This window comes from Callorhinchus milii, unplaced genomic scaffold (assembly GCF_018977255.1).
Source record: "Callorhinchus milii isolate IMCB2004 unplaced genomic scaffold, IMCB_Cmil_1.0 Scaffold1, whole genome shotgun sequence".
NCBI classification, from domain to species: Eukaryota; Metazoa; Chordata; class Chondrichthyes; order Chimaeriformes; family Callorhinchidae; genus Callorhinchus; species Callorhinchus milii.
Window position 1 is genome coordinate 8,819,079 of NW_024704742.1, and position 17,545 is coordinate 8,836,623.

General features: G+C 45.9%; 1 protein-coding gene across 1 annotated transcript; it reads left to right on the forward strand.

Annotated features, from left to right (window-relative positions):
- Positions 1-5,953: 5,953 nt before the first annotated feature.
- On the forward strand, positions 5,954-10,179 carry LOC103187859 (trypsin inhibitor ClTI-1). The gene is made up of 4 exons (XM_007907543.2): positions 5,954-6,492; positions 8,113-8,141; positions 8,249-8,364; positions 9,850-10,179. The coding sequence occupies exons 1-4, from the start codon at positions 6,438-6,440 to the stop codon at positions 9,893-9,895; spliced, it is 246 nt and encodes an 81-aa protein (XP_007905734.1). The 5' UTR covers positions 5,954-6,437; the 3' UTR covers positions 9,896-10,179.
- Positions 10,180-17,545: the final 7,366 nt, after the last annotated feature.

Below are 17,545 nucleotides of genomic sequence, written 5' to 3' on the forward strand. Positions count from 1 at the left end.
TTTACCATCCCCATTAATCCATTTACTCCTCTTGTCTGTGGGTGCTGGTATTTTAGTGATTGCTTCTACTTTCTGTGGATCTATTTTCAACCCTTCATGTATAATTATGTGCCCCAAATTCTTCTGTTACTATTATCTTGCACTTATAATAATAATAAACCTTGCATTTGATATAGCGACTTATCACGTCTTCAAGTCATCGCAAATTGCTTCACAGCACTTCACGGAATATACTGTAAAGTGAATTGACTCTATACTTTGTGGGCGAAACACAGCAAACAATTACACACTAATGTCCCACAAACAGTTGTGCAGTGAGTGACAAATTTTTTTTTTTTTTTGAATGAATGAATTATTACTCCCGGAAAAGTGATCCGCCGATTGCCTAACAGCTGGGTTCATATTTATTGCTAGGTAAACAGAGGTGTGTGGATTAAAGAAACTTGCCCACCATTACGCCTTGCCGGGAATCGAACCCAGGTCTCTCGCTCGCCCTAACCACTGAGGTACAGGACTCCACTTCTCTCTGTTCAGTTTAACATTTTGTTTGAAACATTTCCAATGTACTCTTTCTTCACCTGTCCTTCCATACATCATCAATGTAATTTATAACACCTGGTATTCCTTCAAGTAATTTCTTTTGAAATATTTCCTGGGCCGATTTTCTGCCCAAACGCATTCTCTGGAATTCATATCTTCCATATGATGTAAAAAATAATAATAATAATCTTTGCATTTGATATAGCGCCTTATCGAGACATCTCAAAGCGCTGCACAGAATATTCTGTAAAGTGAATTGATTGCTTATTTTGTGCGCAAAAATATTGTCAAGTACACACTGTCAACTTGTTCTGCCAATATCCCAATGAATGTGCAAAGAATTTTGCATCAAGCAATGTTTAAATTTTGTTTTGGTCAACCAGGTATCTGACTCACACGGAAATCCATCACAGCAACAACAACAACTTGGATTTATATAGCGCCCTCCACGCCGGACGGCATCTCAGAACATCACCATGCTTAACAGCCTCCAAATCAATCTGAGAACTCCATGAATCCCTTCTACACATGGAAGAGATAGATTGTTGAAATGGAATCGCACTCTCTCCCTGGTGGGGCGCAACCTGTTTACCTAATTAGAGTGTGCGTTGGGGTAACTGCTGGAGTCCGACAAGCAAAATCGCATAGCTTGCCATTGATATTGTGGGGGCAAGCGTTCCTGCTGCTTATTCAGCTTGGACCACCCTGCATGTTGGGGCTTTGCCTTGTAGGGTTAACAGGAGCTGAGTGGGAGGATTCCCTAACCCCAGTGACTGGTCGGCCCTTCCAGATGCTGCCGATGAGCCAGGCTGTCTGTGCTGTCATGAGCAGTGCCCTGGAATACTGTGGACTCACTCGGCTGAGGAAACGAACTGGAGACCATCACAGAGGGTTGGCTCGATGCTGACATTCCATTGCCAGGCATGTCACCTTGGTGCCAGATAAGTGTTCTCATTTTATGGCCTTGTTTAGTTGTCGTGGGTCTATACATATTCACGACTTATTTGTTATTTCACTCGACATTTTTACACAAATTCCAGGAAATGTTATTTTGTTGCACGTTTGTGCAGGAATCACAGCAAAAGCAATTTTGTTCGACATTTGTACTGAAACCACTCAAAATTTCAATTTCACTTGACATTTTTACAGACATTCCATGACTGGACCAGGCTGTCACACACAGTGACTGAGCCAGGCTGTCACACACAGTGACTGAGCCAGGCTGACACACACGGTGACTGAGCCAGGCTGACACACACAGTGACTGAGCCAGGCTGTCACACACAGTGACTGAGCCAGGCTGTCACACACAGTGACTGAGCCAGGCTGACACACACAGTGACTGAGCCAGGCTGTCACACACAGTGACTGAGCCAGGCTGTCACACACAGTGACTCAGCCAGGCTGACACACACAGTGACTGAGCCAGGCTGTCACACACAGTGACTGAGCCAGGCTGTCACACACAGTGACTGAGCCAGGCTGTCACACACAGTGACTGAGCCAGGCTGACACACACAGTGACTGAGCCAGGCTGTCACACACAGTGACTGAGCCAGGCTGACACACACGGTGACTGAGCCAGGCTGTCACACACAGTGACTGAGCCAGGCTGTCACACACAGTGACTGAGCCAGGCTGACACACACAGTGACTGAGCCAGGCTGTCACACACAGTGACTGAGCCAGGCTGTCACACACAGTGACTGAGCCAGGCTGTCACACACAGTGACTGAGCCAGGCTGACACACACACAGTGACTGAGCCAGGCTGTCACACACAGTGACTGAGCCAGGCTGACACACACAGTGACTGAGCCAGGCTGTCACACACACAGTGACTGAGCCAGGCTGACACACACAGTGACTGAGCCAGGCTGACACACACAGTGACTGAGCCAGGCTGACACACACACAGTGACTGAGCCAGGCTGTCACACACAGTGACTGAGCCAGGCTGACACACACAGTGACTGAGCCAGGCTGTCACACACAGTGACTGAGCCAGGCTGACACACACACAGTGACTGAGCCAGGCTGTCACACACAGTGACTGAGCCAGGCTGACACACACAGTGACTGAGCCAGGCTGACACACACAGTGACTGAGCCAGGCTGTCACACACAGTGACTGAGCCCGGCTGACACACACACACACAGTGACTGAGCCAGGCTGTCACACACAGTGACTGAGCCAGGCTGACACACACACAGACACACTGAGCCAGGCTGACACACACACACAGTGACTGAGCCAGGCTGACACACACACACAGTGACTGAGCCAGGCTGTCACACACACAGTGACTGAGCCAGGCTGTCACACACAGTGACTGAGCCAGGCTGACACACACACAGTGACTGAGCCAGGCTGACACACACAGTGACTGAGCCAGGCTGACACACACAGTGACTGAGCCAGGCTGTCACACACAGTGACTGAGCCAGGCTGATACACACAGTGACTGAGCCAGGCTGACACACACAGTGACTGAGCCAGGCTGACACACACAGTGACTGAGCCAGGCTGTCACACACAGTGACTGAGCCAGGCTGATACACACAGTGACTGAGCCAGGCTGTCACACACAGTGACTGAGCCAGGCTGACACACACAGTGACTGAGCCAGGCTGTCACACACAGTGACTGAGCCAGGCTGTCACACACACGTGACTGAGCCAGGCTGACACACACACAGTGACTGAGCCAGGCTGTCACACACAGTGACTGAGCCAGGCTGTCACACACACTGTGACTGAGCCAGGCTGACACACACACAGTGACTGAGCCAGGCTGTCACACACAGTGACTGAGCCAGGCTGACACACACAGTGACTGAGCCAGGCTGACACACACAGTGACTGAGCCAGGCTGTCACACACAGTGACTGAGCCAGGCTCTCACACACAGTGACTGAGCCAGGCTGACACACACAGTGACTGAGCCAGGCTGTCACACACACAGTGACTGAGCCAGGCTGACACACACACAGTGACTGAGCCAGGCTGTCACACACACAGTGACTGAGCCAGGCTGACACACACACACAGTGACTGAGCCAGGCTGACACACACACAGTGACTGAGCCAGGCTGACACACACACACAGTGACTGAGCCAGGCTGTCACACACAGTGACTGAGCCAGGCTGTCACACACAGTGACTGAGCCAGGCTGACACACACACACAGTGACTGAGCCAGGCTGTCACACACAGTGACTGAGCCAGGCTGTCACACACAGTGACTGAGCCAGGCTGTCACACACAGTGACTGAGCCAGGCTGACACACACACACAGTGACTGAGCCAGGCTGACACACACACAGTGACTGAGCCAGGCTGACACACACAGTGACTGAGCCAGGCTGTCACACACAGTGACTGAGCCAGGCTGTCACACACAGTGACTGAGCCAGGCTGACACACACACACAGTGACTGAGCCAGGCTGTCACACACAGTGACTGAGCCAGGCTGTCACACACAGTGACTGAGCCAGGCTGTCACACACAGTGACTGAGCCAGGCTGTCACACACACAGTGACTGAGCCAGGCTGACACACACAGTGACTGAGCCAGGCTGACACACACACACAGTGACTGAGCCAGGCTGTCACACACACAGTGACTGAGCCAGGCTGACACACACACACAGTGACTGAGCCAGGCTGTCACACACAGTGACTGAGCCAGGCTGACACACACAGTGTGTTCAAGTTCAAATTTCAGTACAAATGTTGAGTAAAATTGTGTTTGATGCGATTTCTGCACAAACATGCAACAAAATAACATTTCATGGAATTTCTGCGGATATGTGAATCACAAGCAGGGAATACCTCAAAAATCCCGATAGAGGCAGACCACAATACAATACAAAATTATATATTTCACATTGGAGGACGTCCCTACGCGCTGGACAGTGAGGGTGGGGGGGGAGGGACAGTAGGAGAGTGGCCAAAGGCACGGTCAAGGAGGAGGGTCGAGATGCGCCTTGAAGGAGGCAAGGGTGGGAGCGAGGCGGGATGTGCGATGAAGTTCCAAAGGGTGGGCAGAGAAGCTGAAAGCCCGACCACTGATGGCGGGGGGGACAAGGCAGGGAACATGGAGTAGGCCAGGGCCGCTGAGTGGAGGGAGTGGACAGGTTGATATGGGGTTAGCAGGTCACAGAGGTAGGAAGGAACAAGGCCGTGGAGGCTTACTCTCTACTGCCAACAGTCCCGAAGGGAGCAAGCCTGTGGGTTCACAGTCTCTGTCAGTCTCCTGCAACCGCTCTGACAGGCACTCACCCTCACAATTTGCCCTGCTGTGTGCTCAACTTGGTCAGCCATGTGGTCTTGGCCTCAGGCTTCTTCCCTCGGCGTCCTGGTTCAAGGGCTCTTTCTTGAAGCCCCAGAGACACAGACATGGGGCCTGGATGGTTTACCCAGAATGTGATAGTGTTTTTCTGAGTGAGCTCGGATTACAACTATATGTGTACATGTATGAAGATGACACCTAACTCTATCTCTCTGCCTTCACCCTCGACTCCAGGTCCACTGCTGTCCTGACAGAATGTCTGTCAGACATCAAGTCCTGGATGAGAGCCAACTTTCTACAGTTGAATGTCAACAAGACCGAGGCCCTCCAGATTGGCTCCCGTTAGCTCCTCCATACATCAGGCACTGACAGCATCACCATCCATGGTTACACACTCCACTTTACTAAGCCAGTCCAGAACCTTGGCATCTTGTTTGACCCTCAACTATCCTTTCTACCCCACATCCGTGCCATGACACCCTTTGCCAGCCCCCACCTCTGCAACAACACCCGGCTCTGCCACTGCCTCACCCCTCAGGCCGCCAAAACCCTCATCCACGCATTCATTACATTTAGACTCAACTACGCCAACACCCTGCTTGTCGGCCTTCTCAACTTTTTCCTCCACACACTGCAGATCATCCAGAACTCTGCAGTTCGTATCCTCTCCCTCAAAAAGCTCCATGACCCCCTCACCCACACCCCGCCTGGCTCCACTGGCTCCCCAACCCCCAGAAGATAGAGTTCAAAATCCTCATCCTCGCCTCCAAGGCCCTCCATGGCCTTGCTCCTTCCTATCTCTGCAACTTGCTGACCCCATATCAACTTGTCCGCTCCCTCCGCTCAGCAGGGTCTGGCCTGCTCCACGTGCCCTGCCAGGCCCGCTCTAACATTGGCGGCCGAGCCTTCAGCCTTTCTGCCTCCACCCTATTGAACACCATCCCACATTCCCTTCACCTTGCTCCCTCCCTTGTCTCCTTCCAGGCACGTCTCAAAACCCTCCTATTCGACCTAGCCTTCAGCCACCCTCCTATCCTCCTTGCCCTCCACCCGCCCCAATCCCCAACTCGGGTCCAAATCCCTTACTGTCCAGAAAGATGTCCTCCCGATGTGACAGGTGCCATACAAATGTAACTTTGTATTGTATTGTATTGCATATAATACGCAGATGAATACACTAACAATTCCAGGAAAGGAGGTTTCTGAAGAGACATCACTTTCACAAGAGACAAGAAGTACTGTGGGGAAGGGACAGTACTTCATGTACACTTTATTCTAACATGTTATTCTTGCTTATTACATCAGTATTTAGGAGGAACAAGATAAGCAAAGAGCACTCCTTGTTCTCAGTGAATAGTGATATAAGAGGATCCATGAATAAGCTTTATCCTGTGTTTGAGTGCAACCATTGCTTTACACGGAAACACTTGAAACACGTTTAATTCTTTATCTGTTGGTTGACACATTCATTCTATGTTTCACATTCCTCAATGAGTCATTGACCAGCCTTTCCTTTATATAAACCAGCACCGGTATCAGCAGTTTACACTGACAGACACGCAGACAATTACTAACAACAGTCAACATTTCTGCTGCAGCAACATGAAATCCTTGCCAGCTTTTGCTCTTGTTTCCATGTTCCTCGTCTGTGCTGTGGGTAAGTTCCTTTGTGGATTTTGATTTCTAACATTAGGTTTTTTATTTGCTTCTATTTTATAGGTGTTAGTCTGTACCTGCAAAACACAGCCTTTCCACTTTAAGATGCGCTATTGTATAATGTAAAAATATCCCAGGTTGGTTTGGGTCAGGACTGTGGGGGACATAAGCTGAGAGAGAAAAATAAAAGAATTACAATATTGGACGTAAGATGATTTCTGAAAAGCGTAGCACAGTTGAAGGTGATTGGGTCTGAAAGGACTGGTAGTCTTATCAACTCGCCCCTTTAACTGCTTCGCGATACTGCATTTCCAATAATGATAATTCTAATGAATGATTATTATCAGTGCCTTGGGACGTCCTCCCGACGTGAAAAGCGCTCTATAAGTGTAATTTTGTTGTTGTTGTTGTTATCATTATCAATTAACTCCCTTTTTTCCAGTAGTTGATTACGCACTTTGTAAAGAAAGAAATTCTGGTATCTGGCCTGAAATTGGCCTTTACAACTCAAAATACTTACAGGCTGCCGGGTCAAAATGTGGATTCCGCGCCGACCTCAAACAGACTACCGCACATCCTCACTCCAACAATCTTCGCACCCGTCCTCCCGAGGAGCAACATCAACATCATCGCAGATGGCAGCAGGGGGAGAGGGGGTGGTGGGGGTGGCGGGGCTGAGAGAGGAGAGAGCGAAGGGGACTCGTCTCTGTGTATTATCCTCCTGATGTGAAAGGCACTGTACAAATGTAATTTTGTATTGTATGAATATGAAAAATACAATAAAACAAGAACAACAATTTACATTTGTAAAACACCTTTCACATCGGGAGGACGTCCCACGGTGCTGAACAGTTAAGAGATTTGCACGCGAGCTGGGGTTGGGATCATGTGAAGACTGGGAGTAGGAGGGTGTCTGAAAGCACAGTCGAAGAGGAAGGTCTTGAGATGGGCCTTGAAGGAGGCAACGGAGGGAGCAAGGTGGAAGGACTGTGGGATGGAGTTCCAAAGGGTGTGGGCAGAGAGGCTAAAAACTTGCTCTCCGATGGTGGGGTGGGATGGGATGGGCGGCGGACATGGAGCAGATCGAAGCCCGCTGAGCAGAGAAACCAGGAAAGACAACAGGAACATTCAAATAAAACATTTAGAGAATATAAAACAGGTTGAAAAGTACATGAAAATGATTGTTCTGGAAAATGATGGGTCTGAAAATTTCCAGTTTGAAACCTTTGCCTTAGTGTCACCAGCCAGCTCAGTACTTGTGTATTTGTTATGTGTGGATCATAACAAAATCCAACTTATATATAACTTTACATAAGTCATATATGGTACGACTTGTGCAAGTTTGACACACTTTGCATAAGTCATATTAAATTTATGGTCCCAACTGATTTGACTTATGTGAGGTTTCCAGCGTGACCCAGAGAGCAATGATATCTTTCAATATGAACATAAAGGAAATTAAAACTGGGAGAGATTATATTATTTGTATAAATGGAGAGGGGGCAAGGTGAAGGGATTGAGGGAGGGAGTTCTATGTAAAACACAAGGATTGTTATTATATTTGTTTTGATGATTAAGTAATTAACCTAACCTTTTTTTAACCCTTTGCATAATTTTAAAGAGGCCAGAAAATATGTCACAGTCATTGAGGTAAGATGATCTTTAATGTTTTAGGTAAACCGTGTGCCTTAAACTTTCATTTTACTTTGTGCGCATTTCTTTTTGAACAACTGCAGTGATTGTGTTTTCTATTCCAGCCAAACTGTGAGAAGTACAGAGAAATGTTCCCAGCTTGTCCACTGAACTTCCGGCCTGTCTGTGGATCTGACGGTGTGACCTATGACAATGAATGCATGCTCTGTTTCACTAACTGGTAAACATAAACACATATCTCTGCTTTCTTTAAGAGCAGTTCTGTGTTCTTTAAGAGGAGCTGCCGTGTGACATAAGTAAAATGGGAAATGTTTGAACATCAGCAGCGCAGCAATGCAAGGCAGATAGCATTGAGTTAAAGTATCCGACAGTGTTACAGCACACACACAAACCAACCATTACATCCATCACATCCGCAGTGATGTAATCAGAATCGTAAAATCTTACAGCAAAAAGGAGGGCATTTGACCCATCGCGCCTGTGAATAGCTACCAACTCCCCCGCTCTTACCCCATACCTTGCACGTTTTTCGTTTTTAAGTATCTGTCCAATTCCTTTTTGAAAGCTATTAGCGAATCTGTTTCCACCATCCTTTCAGGCAGTGCATTTCAGACTGTAACAACTCTCTGGGTAAACAAAATTCTCCTGGTCTCCCCTCTGTTTCTTTTGCCAATTATTTTAAATCTGTGTCCTCTGGTTACTGCCCACCTGCTAAAGAAAACAGTTTCTCCTTATCTACTCTGTCAAAACCCCTCATGATTTTGAACCTCTGTATTAAATCTCCCCTCAACTTTCTCTGCTCAAAGGAAAACAATCGCAGCCACTTTCGTGTCTCCACATAATTGAAGTCCCTCATCTCTGGTATCATTATAGTAAATCTCCTCTTCACTCTCTCCAAGGTCCTGACATCCTTCCTAAAGTGTGGTGCCCAGAATTGGACACTTTACTCCCTGTTCTTATACTCTGTCTCTATTTATAAAGCCATGGATCATGTATGCTGTTAGAACAGCTTTGTCAATTTGTCCTGCACCCTTCAAAGATTTGTGTGTGCGAATCTCCAGGTCTCTCTGTTCCTGCACCAGGTCATAAGCCTCCTTTTCCTGTTTCATTTTAATCCCAGTTTATTTAGTCATCAGGGAGCACAGCTTTGGATGCCCCACATAGGAATGTGTTCAGTTTTGAAGATGCTTAAAATCAAGCAGCTAAGATCACTGCACAGCAATGCGTGTTTAATTTTGTAATCCTTGCATTTGATATAGCACTTTTCACGCCTTTTCGACGTCTCAAAGCGCTTCACAGAATATACTGTAAAGTGAATTGACTGAACATTTGTGGGCAAAACGCGGCAGCCAATTGTGCACAGCAGTGTCCCACAAACAGTCGTGGATTGAAGTGACCAATTCATTATTTTTTTGAGGAATTATTATCAGGCGTGTGGAGTAAGGAAACTTGCCCAAGGTTTCTCCCTGACCTGCCGGGAATCAAACCCAGGTCTCTCCTTGCAAAGCGTTTACACATTATGCGTGTAAACATAAACACACATCTCTAGTTTCTTTAAGAGCAGTTCTGTGTTCTTTAAGAGGACCTGTTATGTGACATAAGTAAAATGGGAAATGTTTGAACATCAGCTTGAACAACAATCATATTAAACAACAATTCAATTAAGATTTTGATTTCAGCACAACTGATGTTCTCTACATTTCAGGAAACTCAAGGAAGATGTTGTTATTGAGAAGCTTGAAGAATGTTGAGCTAAATCTCACAAGAATCTAAGCAGTCTCCGGGTAACCAGGACATCTGTGAATCCAAATCACATCAATTCTCATCAATTCTAGTTAATCACCATTTGTTTGCAATGATTAGCCAAGTAGACTATTTACAAAATGTTGACTTGCATAGACATTTTACTAAAAAGTTTTGCACTGTGAAACAATACAATGTACAATAGTTTAACTATTTAAGTTAGTGATGTTCACACTGGTCCTATCCAACTCCTCTTTTCTAACAGCCATAATAAATGAGTCTTTGCACCTCACTGATTTTACAAATGATCTGTTATTTTTCAATGATTTCTGTTTTGAAGCAGGAAGTTGGACCAACATGTTTTCCGCTGAGCCTCAGCCTCCTCCCCACTCTGTGCAGGTCCAGCAGTGACTCTAGTCTCTATCCCAGTGGTCAAGTTTGGCCGGGGCCTGGAGATGACTTGAAGTTATCAGAGCCCACACGCACTGTTTCCTCAGCTCATTGCCTACACATAATCACTGAACCCTTTCCTCTCCTTCCCCCACACTCTCCCCTGCCCCACAGACATTCTTCACAATCAGCATTTTTTGGGCTGTACAGTAAAACTTGCGTAAGTCTGATCTGTATAAATTGTACAATCTGCCCAAGTCCCGTTCAATTTCCTATTAAATCCACTTAAATTTACCTGCACTAGTCGTATTAACAGTCACACAACTCGTAACCCTGCTACCTCACTAACAGTAACAGTTTCCTGTTCTGTACTGCACATGTACAGAAGATGAGGGTTTGACCAGTTGTTGTTGGATGAGGGGGATCAGGCACAGTGAATTGAGGGTTTATGTCTGACTTAACATATTCTTAAGAAGTGATTGATGATTCAGTTAAAGTGTTAATACTGTAGTTCTTTGTAAGAGTGTATATTCTAATAAAACAGTTCTGTTTTGAAACTTGTTTGGTTTTGCTATTCATTGTACAATATACATTTTCTGCACATGAGGATCGGTATTGTGCAGAACTGCATATAGAAAGAATATGTGATCATTGCTTTAATATGCATGGGTTAAACATGGAATATTGCCTTAATGTCATCAGCCAGTTCAGTACTTGTGCATTTATGTTATGTGTTAAGTCATACAAAATTTGACTTATACATAACTTTACATAAGTCATATATGATACGACTTGTGCATGTTTCATATAACTCATACTTTGCATAAGTCATATTACAAGTATGGTCCCAATTGTTAAGACTCATGCAAGGTTTACTATACTTTGCTCTTCCATCATGTTTAATGGAAACATCATAAAGGTTAAAATTGGGCACATAAAATAACAATAATGACAACAATAATAGCAGAAGAGTCAACAACAGCAAAGCCATATCCTCTCAAAAAGTATTGGTTTATTATAAACATATTGGATAGCACAGAAATTGAAATTAAAATTGATGATTTAAAGGGATAATTAAATAGGATTTTACTCCGCACCCCATCACACCAGTTCTAGCCATGCTACACTGGCTCCCTATCGCTGAAAGGATCGATTTCAAGAGCCTCACACTAGTTTTCAAATCTCTTAGTGCCCTGGCACTTCCCTACCCCTCTGACTTGATTATCCCCCAACCAACAACCCGCTACCTCCGCTCAACTGGCTCCAGCTTCCTATATGTCCCCCGTGCCCTCCGTTCCACCATTGGTGGCTGCGTTTTCAGCCGCTACATCCCGAAACTCTGGAATATTCTTCCTCTATCCCTCCGCCTTGTCATTTCCTTCCCCATCTTCAGGTCGCTCCTGGAAATCATCCTAATCAATGGCCACCCCCGCACTCCCCGCAGCTTGGCATCGTCTGAGTCTCTGCCACTGTCAAGCGCTGTGCGACACTGCCCTGCATGAGGGGCGTTATATAAATGCAAGTTTTTGTTTACCAAATGTGGAGATCTCAAATGGTACACACAACTGAAAGCCTTGGTGCTGAATTCAGACTTGAGCTATCACAACTGAATTGGTGATTGCAAATTTATTTGGACTTTTTATAATGTACTAGATGTACCCGTTGCAAATTCATTTGCAACCAAAGGATTCACTATGAAATGTAGATTGACACAGGCAGACACACAGACAGATATTTTGTTTAGGCATTATCCAAGGTCCTGGAATGAGTTGTCGCCTCCCAGCTGCGCTCTTTCCTCTCCAACCATTCATTATTCAAACCCCTTCAGTCGGGTTTCCGTGCTGCCCATAGCATGTATTTAGGTCGTACCTCTCCCACCGTCTTCACTTTGTCTCCACGAATGGTTTTTCCTCCGGCCCCCGCACTGTCTCGTGTGGTGTCCCTCAAGGCTCTGTCCTCGGTCCCCTCCTCTTCACCCTCTATATGCTCCCCCTTGGTGACATCATCCACAGATATGGGGTTAACTTCCACATGTATGCGGATGACACCCAACTCTACCTTTCCTCCTCTACCCTCAACTCCACGACCACCGATGTCCTGACAGCCTGCCTGTCCGACATCGAGTCCTGGACGAGAGATAACTTTCTCCAGCTCAACGTGTGCAAAACTGAGGCCCTCCTGATTGGCTCACGTCAGCGCCTCCGCACCTCAGGCGCTGACAGCATCAGCATCCAAGGCTGCACTCTCCACCTCTCAAAGCCAGTCAGGAACCTCGGTGTTCTGTTCGACCCTGAGCTGTCCTTTCTCCCTCATATCTGCGCCACAACTGGCACCGCCTTCCATCACCTCCGGAATGTCGCCAGACTACGGCACTACCTCACCCCTCACGCTGCTGAAACTCTGGTCCACGCCTTTATCACCTCAAGGCTGGACTATGGGAACTCTCTCCTCGCCGGCCTTCCCGCCACCTCCCTCCACACTGCAGGTCATTCAGAACTCTGCAGCTCGTGTACTGTCCCGCACCAGACACCGCGACCACATCACTCCCACCCTCGCTCGCCTCCACTGGCTCCCCATCCCCCAGAGGATTGATTTCAAGATCCTCATCCTCACCTACAAGGCCATTCACGGCCTTGCTCCCTCCTACCTCTCCAACCTACTATCCCCCTACCTACCTGCCCGTACCCTCCGTTCCTCTGGCTCCGGTCTGCTCCACATCCCCCGCCCCAACCGCCCTACCATCGGTGGCCTTCAGCCTCTCAGCCCCGAGGCTCTGGAACTCTATCCCCCAGTGCCTTCGCCGCCTCCTCCCTTTCCTCCTTCAAGGCCGGTCTCAAGACCTTTCTCTTTGACCGTGCCTTCAGCTCCCCTCTCGACTCTCTACCCCCTCCTCGCTCCCTCCCTTCCCTCCCCTCACCCTGGCCATTTCCCCCCTGCTTGGGTACTGACCCAACTGTACAGCGCCTTGGGACGTCCTCCCGACGTGAAAGGCGCTCAATAAATGGAATCTTGTTGTATACTCAGCTGGGAGGACTCCTGTGGGAGGACTCAGTGAGAGAACTCCTTAAATATATTTTCTCTCACAGTCTGTCTCAGTCTTTCTATCTCTTAGTGTCTCTCTCAGTCTCTCTGAGTTTCTCTCTCTCTCTCTTAGTGTCTCTCTCAGTCTCTCTGAGTTTCTCTCTCTCTTAGTGTCTCTCTCAGTCTCTCTGAGTTTCTCTCTCTCTCTCTTAGTGTCTCTCTCAGTCTCTCTGAGTTTCTCTCTCTCTCTCTTAGTGTCTTTCTCAGTCTCTCTGAGTTTCTCTCTCTCTCTCTTAGTATCTCTCTCAGTCTCCCTCTCTCTCACACAGTCTCTCCCTCTCTCTCCCAGTCTCTCTCTCACTGTCTATCTCACTATCTCAGTCTCTCTCTCTCTTTCTCTCTCTCTAAGTCTTTCTCTATCACTCTCACAAAACACACAGTCACTACACTTTATAATATATTCTCTCTGCCAGTCTCTCTCTGTCTCTCTCTCTGGCTTTCTGTCTCTCTCACTATTTCAGTCTTTCTCTCTCCCTCTCTCAGTCTCTCCCTCTCTGTCTGAATCTCTCTTACTATCTCAGATTGTCTCTCAGTCTCTTTCTCTCTCTCTCCATCTGTACCACATCAACAAAAACAACAACAACAAAATTACATTTATAGAGCGCCCTTAACATCAGGAGGACATTCCCAAGCGCTGAACAATCAGGTGTCGGGGCTCGAGAATGGACTCTTGCTCCCGTGACAACCAGAAAAAAGTACCATATATTTGTTGCAGAATATCGATGTATTTCTCCAAACTGTGTTTGCTTTCCTCTGTCGCTACATAGTTGCAGAATAAACTGCATACTTCATATTTTGGGGCTTAATTAAAGCATTTTTTATTATGTTCTTCAACGAAAGGAATTCCCCCCTCCCCCCCACGCCAAACAACATGCCTATGACATGCCAGTTGCAAGACCTTTCCGATGAGGTATAAATCATATCTCTATGTCAATAAGTTATTGCGCGATTGTCAGATACACTGACTGACAGATAGACATGTCATTTTATTAGTATGGATTATTTGTTTATAATTGTATTATTTGACATTAAATGTGAAAATAGTGTTCAAAAGGCAAGGATTTCTGTGACTGAGACTTCATATTAGTATCAGTATCTGAGTTTGTAACATTTTGCTGAAATAATAGAGGTAAGAATGGTATTTGTTTGGGTCAGCCGGGTATCTTGAGAGTATCCAAACCAAGCTGAGAATTCCATGCATCCCACCTACACATGGAAATCCCAGAGATAGATTGTTGGAATGGAATGTGTCCTTTCTCCCCAGAGGAACGCCTCCTGCTTATGGAATTCCAGAAAATATTAGGCGCAGGTAAGCAAGAGCCAAGGCTTGGCGACCCCAGAGACCAACTCGCTGACGCCACATAGCTTACCATTGATGTTACTGTTTGTCCAGTGAGGACCATACCCATGAGGGCTTTGGCTTGGAATATTCCGGACCCATCTGACTCAGAAACTGGACTACCGAGACCGCAACAGAGGGCTGGCTCGATTCTGACATTACATTGCCAGGCATGACACCTTGGAGTCAGTTCAACTCTAAGGAGCTTACCCCAAGTCCCGAGGAGGATACTCACAAGTTGGTCGTTCGACGTCCAATAGGCAAAGGTTTGAGCCCTCACTAAGTGGATAGGAGGCCTCAGGAACTCCCTTCTAGCATGAAATGTCTGAGAGCTTTGCCACCATCTTCCTGTTCACATTTCAGACCATGTCCCTTCCTATTGAGCGATGGTCCCACCAGTTGGAGGTGTGGAGTTTAAGCAGCAGCTGCCGGTCTCTCTGCGGCCAATCGGGGTGGGTTCCAGGCGCTGAGCGTATGAACGTGTGTCACAAACTGCGATCCAGGTAATGCCTTCCAGCAGCTGTCGCCCCAAGTCTCAGAGTTCCCACGTCAGCTCTCTGGTGGACATCTTCCTTCATGTGACATTTGACACAACATGGTGTTTGAGGATATGTATAATCCCATGTCGGTCAGCAAGTTTTGCATCATCAGGTTGAAAACAAAGATTGATTTTAATTGTTTTTGCATCGTGACCAAATAGCAGTGTTCATGAAAGGTTTATCACTAGGTCATGGGGGCGAGCAGCTTCTCCAACTACAAGAAGTTGGATTCCTGCTGGGTATTTAGGATCAATCCAAGGACTAATCCGGGGGTGGTAGTCAATAAGCAATTATGTGAGGAAAGCAATCCTAGAAAAACTATACTTTCTGCTGCTTCGGAATGGTTTTCACACTGAAAGCTTTTTAGAAGGTACCACCAAGTACACACACATCTGAGGCTAACCCAATCATTATGGACAATTAATTTTGTCTGTGAGTGCAGTATTTATTAGCTCTGACTAATTATTAGCTCTCAGACAAATGAACACACAGAGACAGACTCGGTTTATTAATAGACAATTTATTAATACAGGAGATGCCTTCAGCTTCTCTGGAAGCAACAGACTTTGCATACTCATCAAGAGGTGTAGGGCTTGGGGTCATAGTCGGTGTCCTGTCTTACACTCACCAACTTCTCGCTCGTGACTCACAACACCCTGGTTTCTCAGTTACTATACTGTGGGCATCTGTCCTTGTGTACTCCTCAGGAAACAGCTCAGGGGAGCCAGCAGTGGGTCTTCATGCGTGATTTAAAGATAGATTGTACAGATAGATTGGAGTCCTGTAGCTTAGTGGTTAGAGCACTCGCCTCGCAAGCAATAGGATCTGGGTTCAATTCTCGGGCAGGGCGAAACCTTGGGAAAGTTTCCTTACTCCGCACCCCTCCATTTACCAAGCAGGAAGTAGGAACCCGGTTGTTAGTCGATTGGTGGATTACTTTTATAATAATAATAATAATAATTCTTGCATTTGATATAGCGCTTTTCACGTCTTCTAGGCATCTCAAAGCGCTTCACAGAATATACTGTAAAGTGAATTGACTGTATATTTGTGGGCGAAATGCGGCAGCCAATTGCGCACAGCAGTGTCTCACAAACAGCCATGGATTGAAATGACTAATTTATTATTGTTCTTTTTAGGGATTATTATCAGGCTTTTTAATAATTTTTAATAAGAGACAATAATGATAAATAATAATAAATAAATAATAAATAAAAATAATAATAAAATCTGGGTGTTTGAAACATTTTCATCACTTTGAAAAATGTGTGTGTGTGGGGGGGGGAATACAAATGTTGCAATTGCTCAAATAAAATAATACATTGAAAAAGTTCTGCCTCATCAGCAAATAAACTTATTCAGTGTCTGAATAAACGCCTGAAGGTGATTACTGAGTATTTTGATTACTGAGCTTTTCCCTTAATAATTCCTTCAAAACAAGTTTACAAAAATAATGATTTGGTTACTCAATCCACAACTGCTTGTGGAAACCGCTGTGTGCAATCGACTGCCGTGTTTCGCCCACAAAATATACAATTCACTTTACAATTCACTTGTAGTTCACTTTACAGTATATTCTGTGAAGCACTTTGAGACGTCTCAAAGACGTGATGAGGCGCTATATCAAATTTAAGGATTATTATTATACCTAAGGAGTGAGTGAAGCAAAGAATTCAGACAGGCTGATCTAGAAGGTATAGTGGCTGAAGGCACTATAAGGACCGTTCTTTAATAAGTTGATTTAAGTTATGGTAGTTGCAGATGATTAGTGTTGACGACACTAAAATAAATAGTACTCGTGCTGAAAATCTTGGTTCACAAACCAAATTTTTTAATAATCAGTTGTACAAAAATATATTAGTATCAATTTTAATGTCCATCTTATCACATTGAAACAGTTTGATTGACTTTATATTAAAGACATCTGATTGACACAAATGTCCGACTAAGATCCCGCGTCAAACTGAGTTCAACATTCTCCCAATTTATGAATCCAGATTTCCTTTTGGAGTCTCCTGAAATAAAATCACAGTAACACAATGACAGTTTCAGGCAAGAGTAGATTTGGCATACCTGTTCAATTTGACAGATTCCTGTGACACATCTATCTCATCATCTAATACCTCTGAATCCTTTTACTGTCCAGGAACCAGTCCCTCTGTCTTGCCCTTTTTTCTACACTTTCAACATCCCCTAAAGACCTATGGTCTAGGAGCATGTCTTCAGTCACCTTTCCTCTCTTCTCCTCAGTTGTCCCCTCAAAGCTTGGGCTCCCAGTCAGTTGTGTGAAGTGCTTTTAGAGTTTGTGG

What these genes read in the sequence shown, in the direction of transcription:
- LOC103187859 (XM_007907543.2), top strand. Translation starts at nt 6,438, where the DNA reads ATGAAATCCTTGCCAGCTTTTGCTCTTGTTTCCATGTTCCTCGTCTGT. An exon ending in AATATGTCACAGTCATTGAG is followed by an intron (nt 8,142 to 8,248) that starts GTAAGATGATCT and finishes TTTCTATTCCAG; the next exon opens with CCAAACTGTGAGAAGTACAG. An exon ending in ATGCTCTGTTTCACTAACTG is followed by an intron (nt 8,365 to 9,849) that starts GTAAACATAAAC and finishes TCTACATTTCAG; the next exon opens with GAAACTCAAGGAAGATGTTG.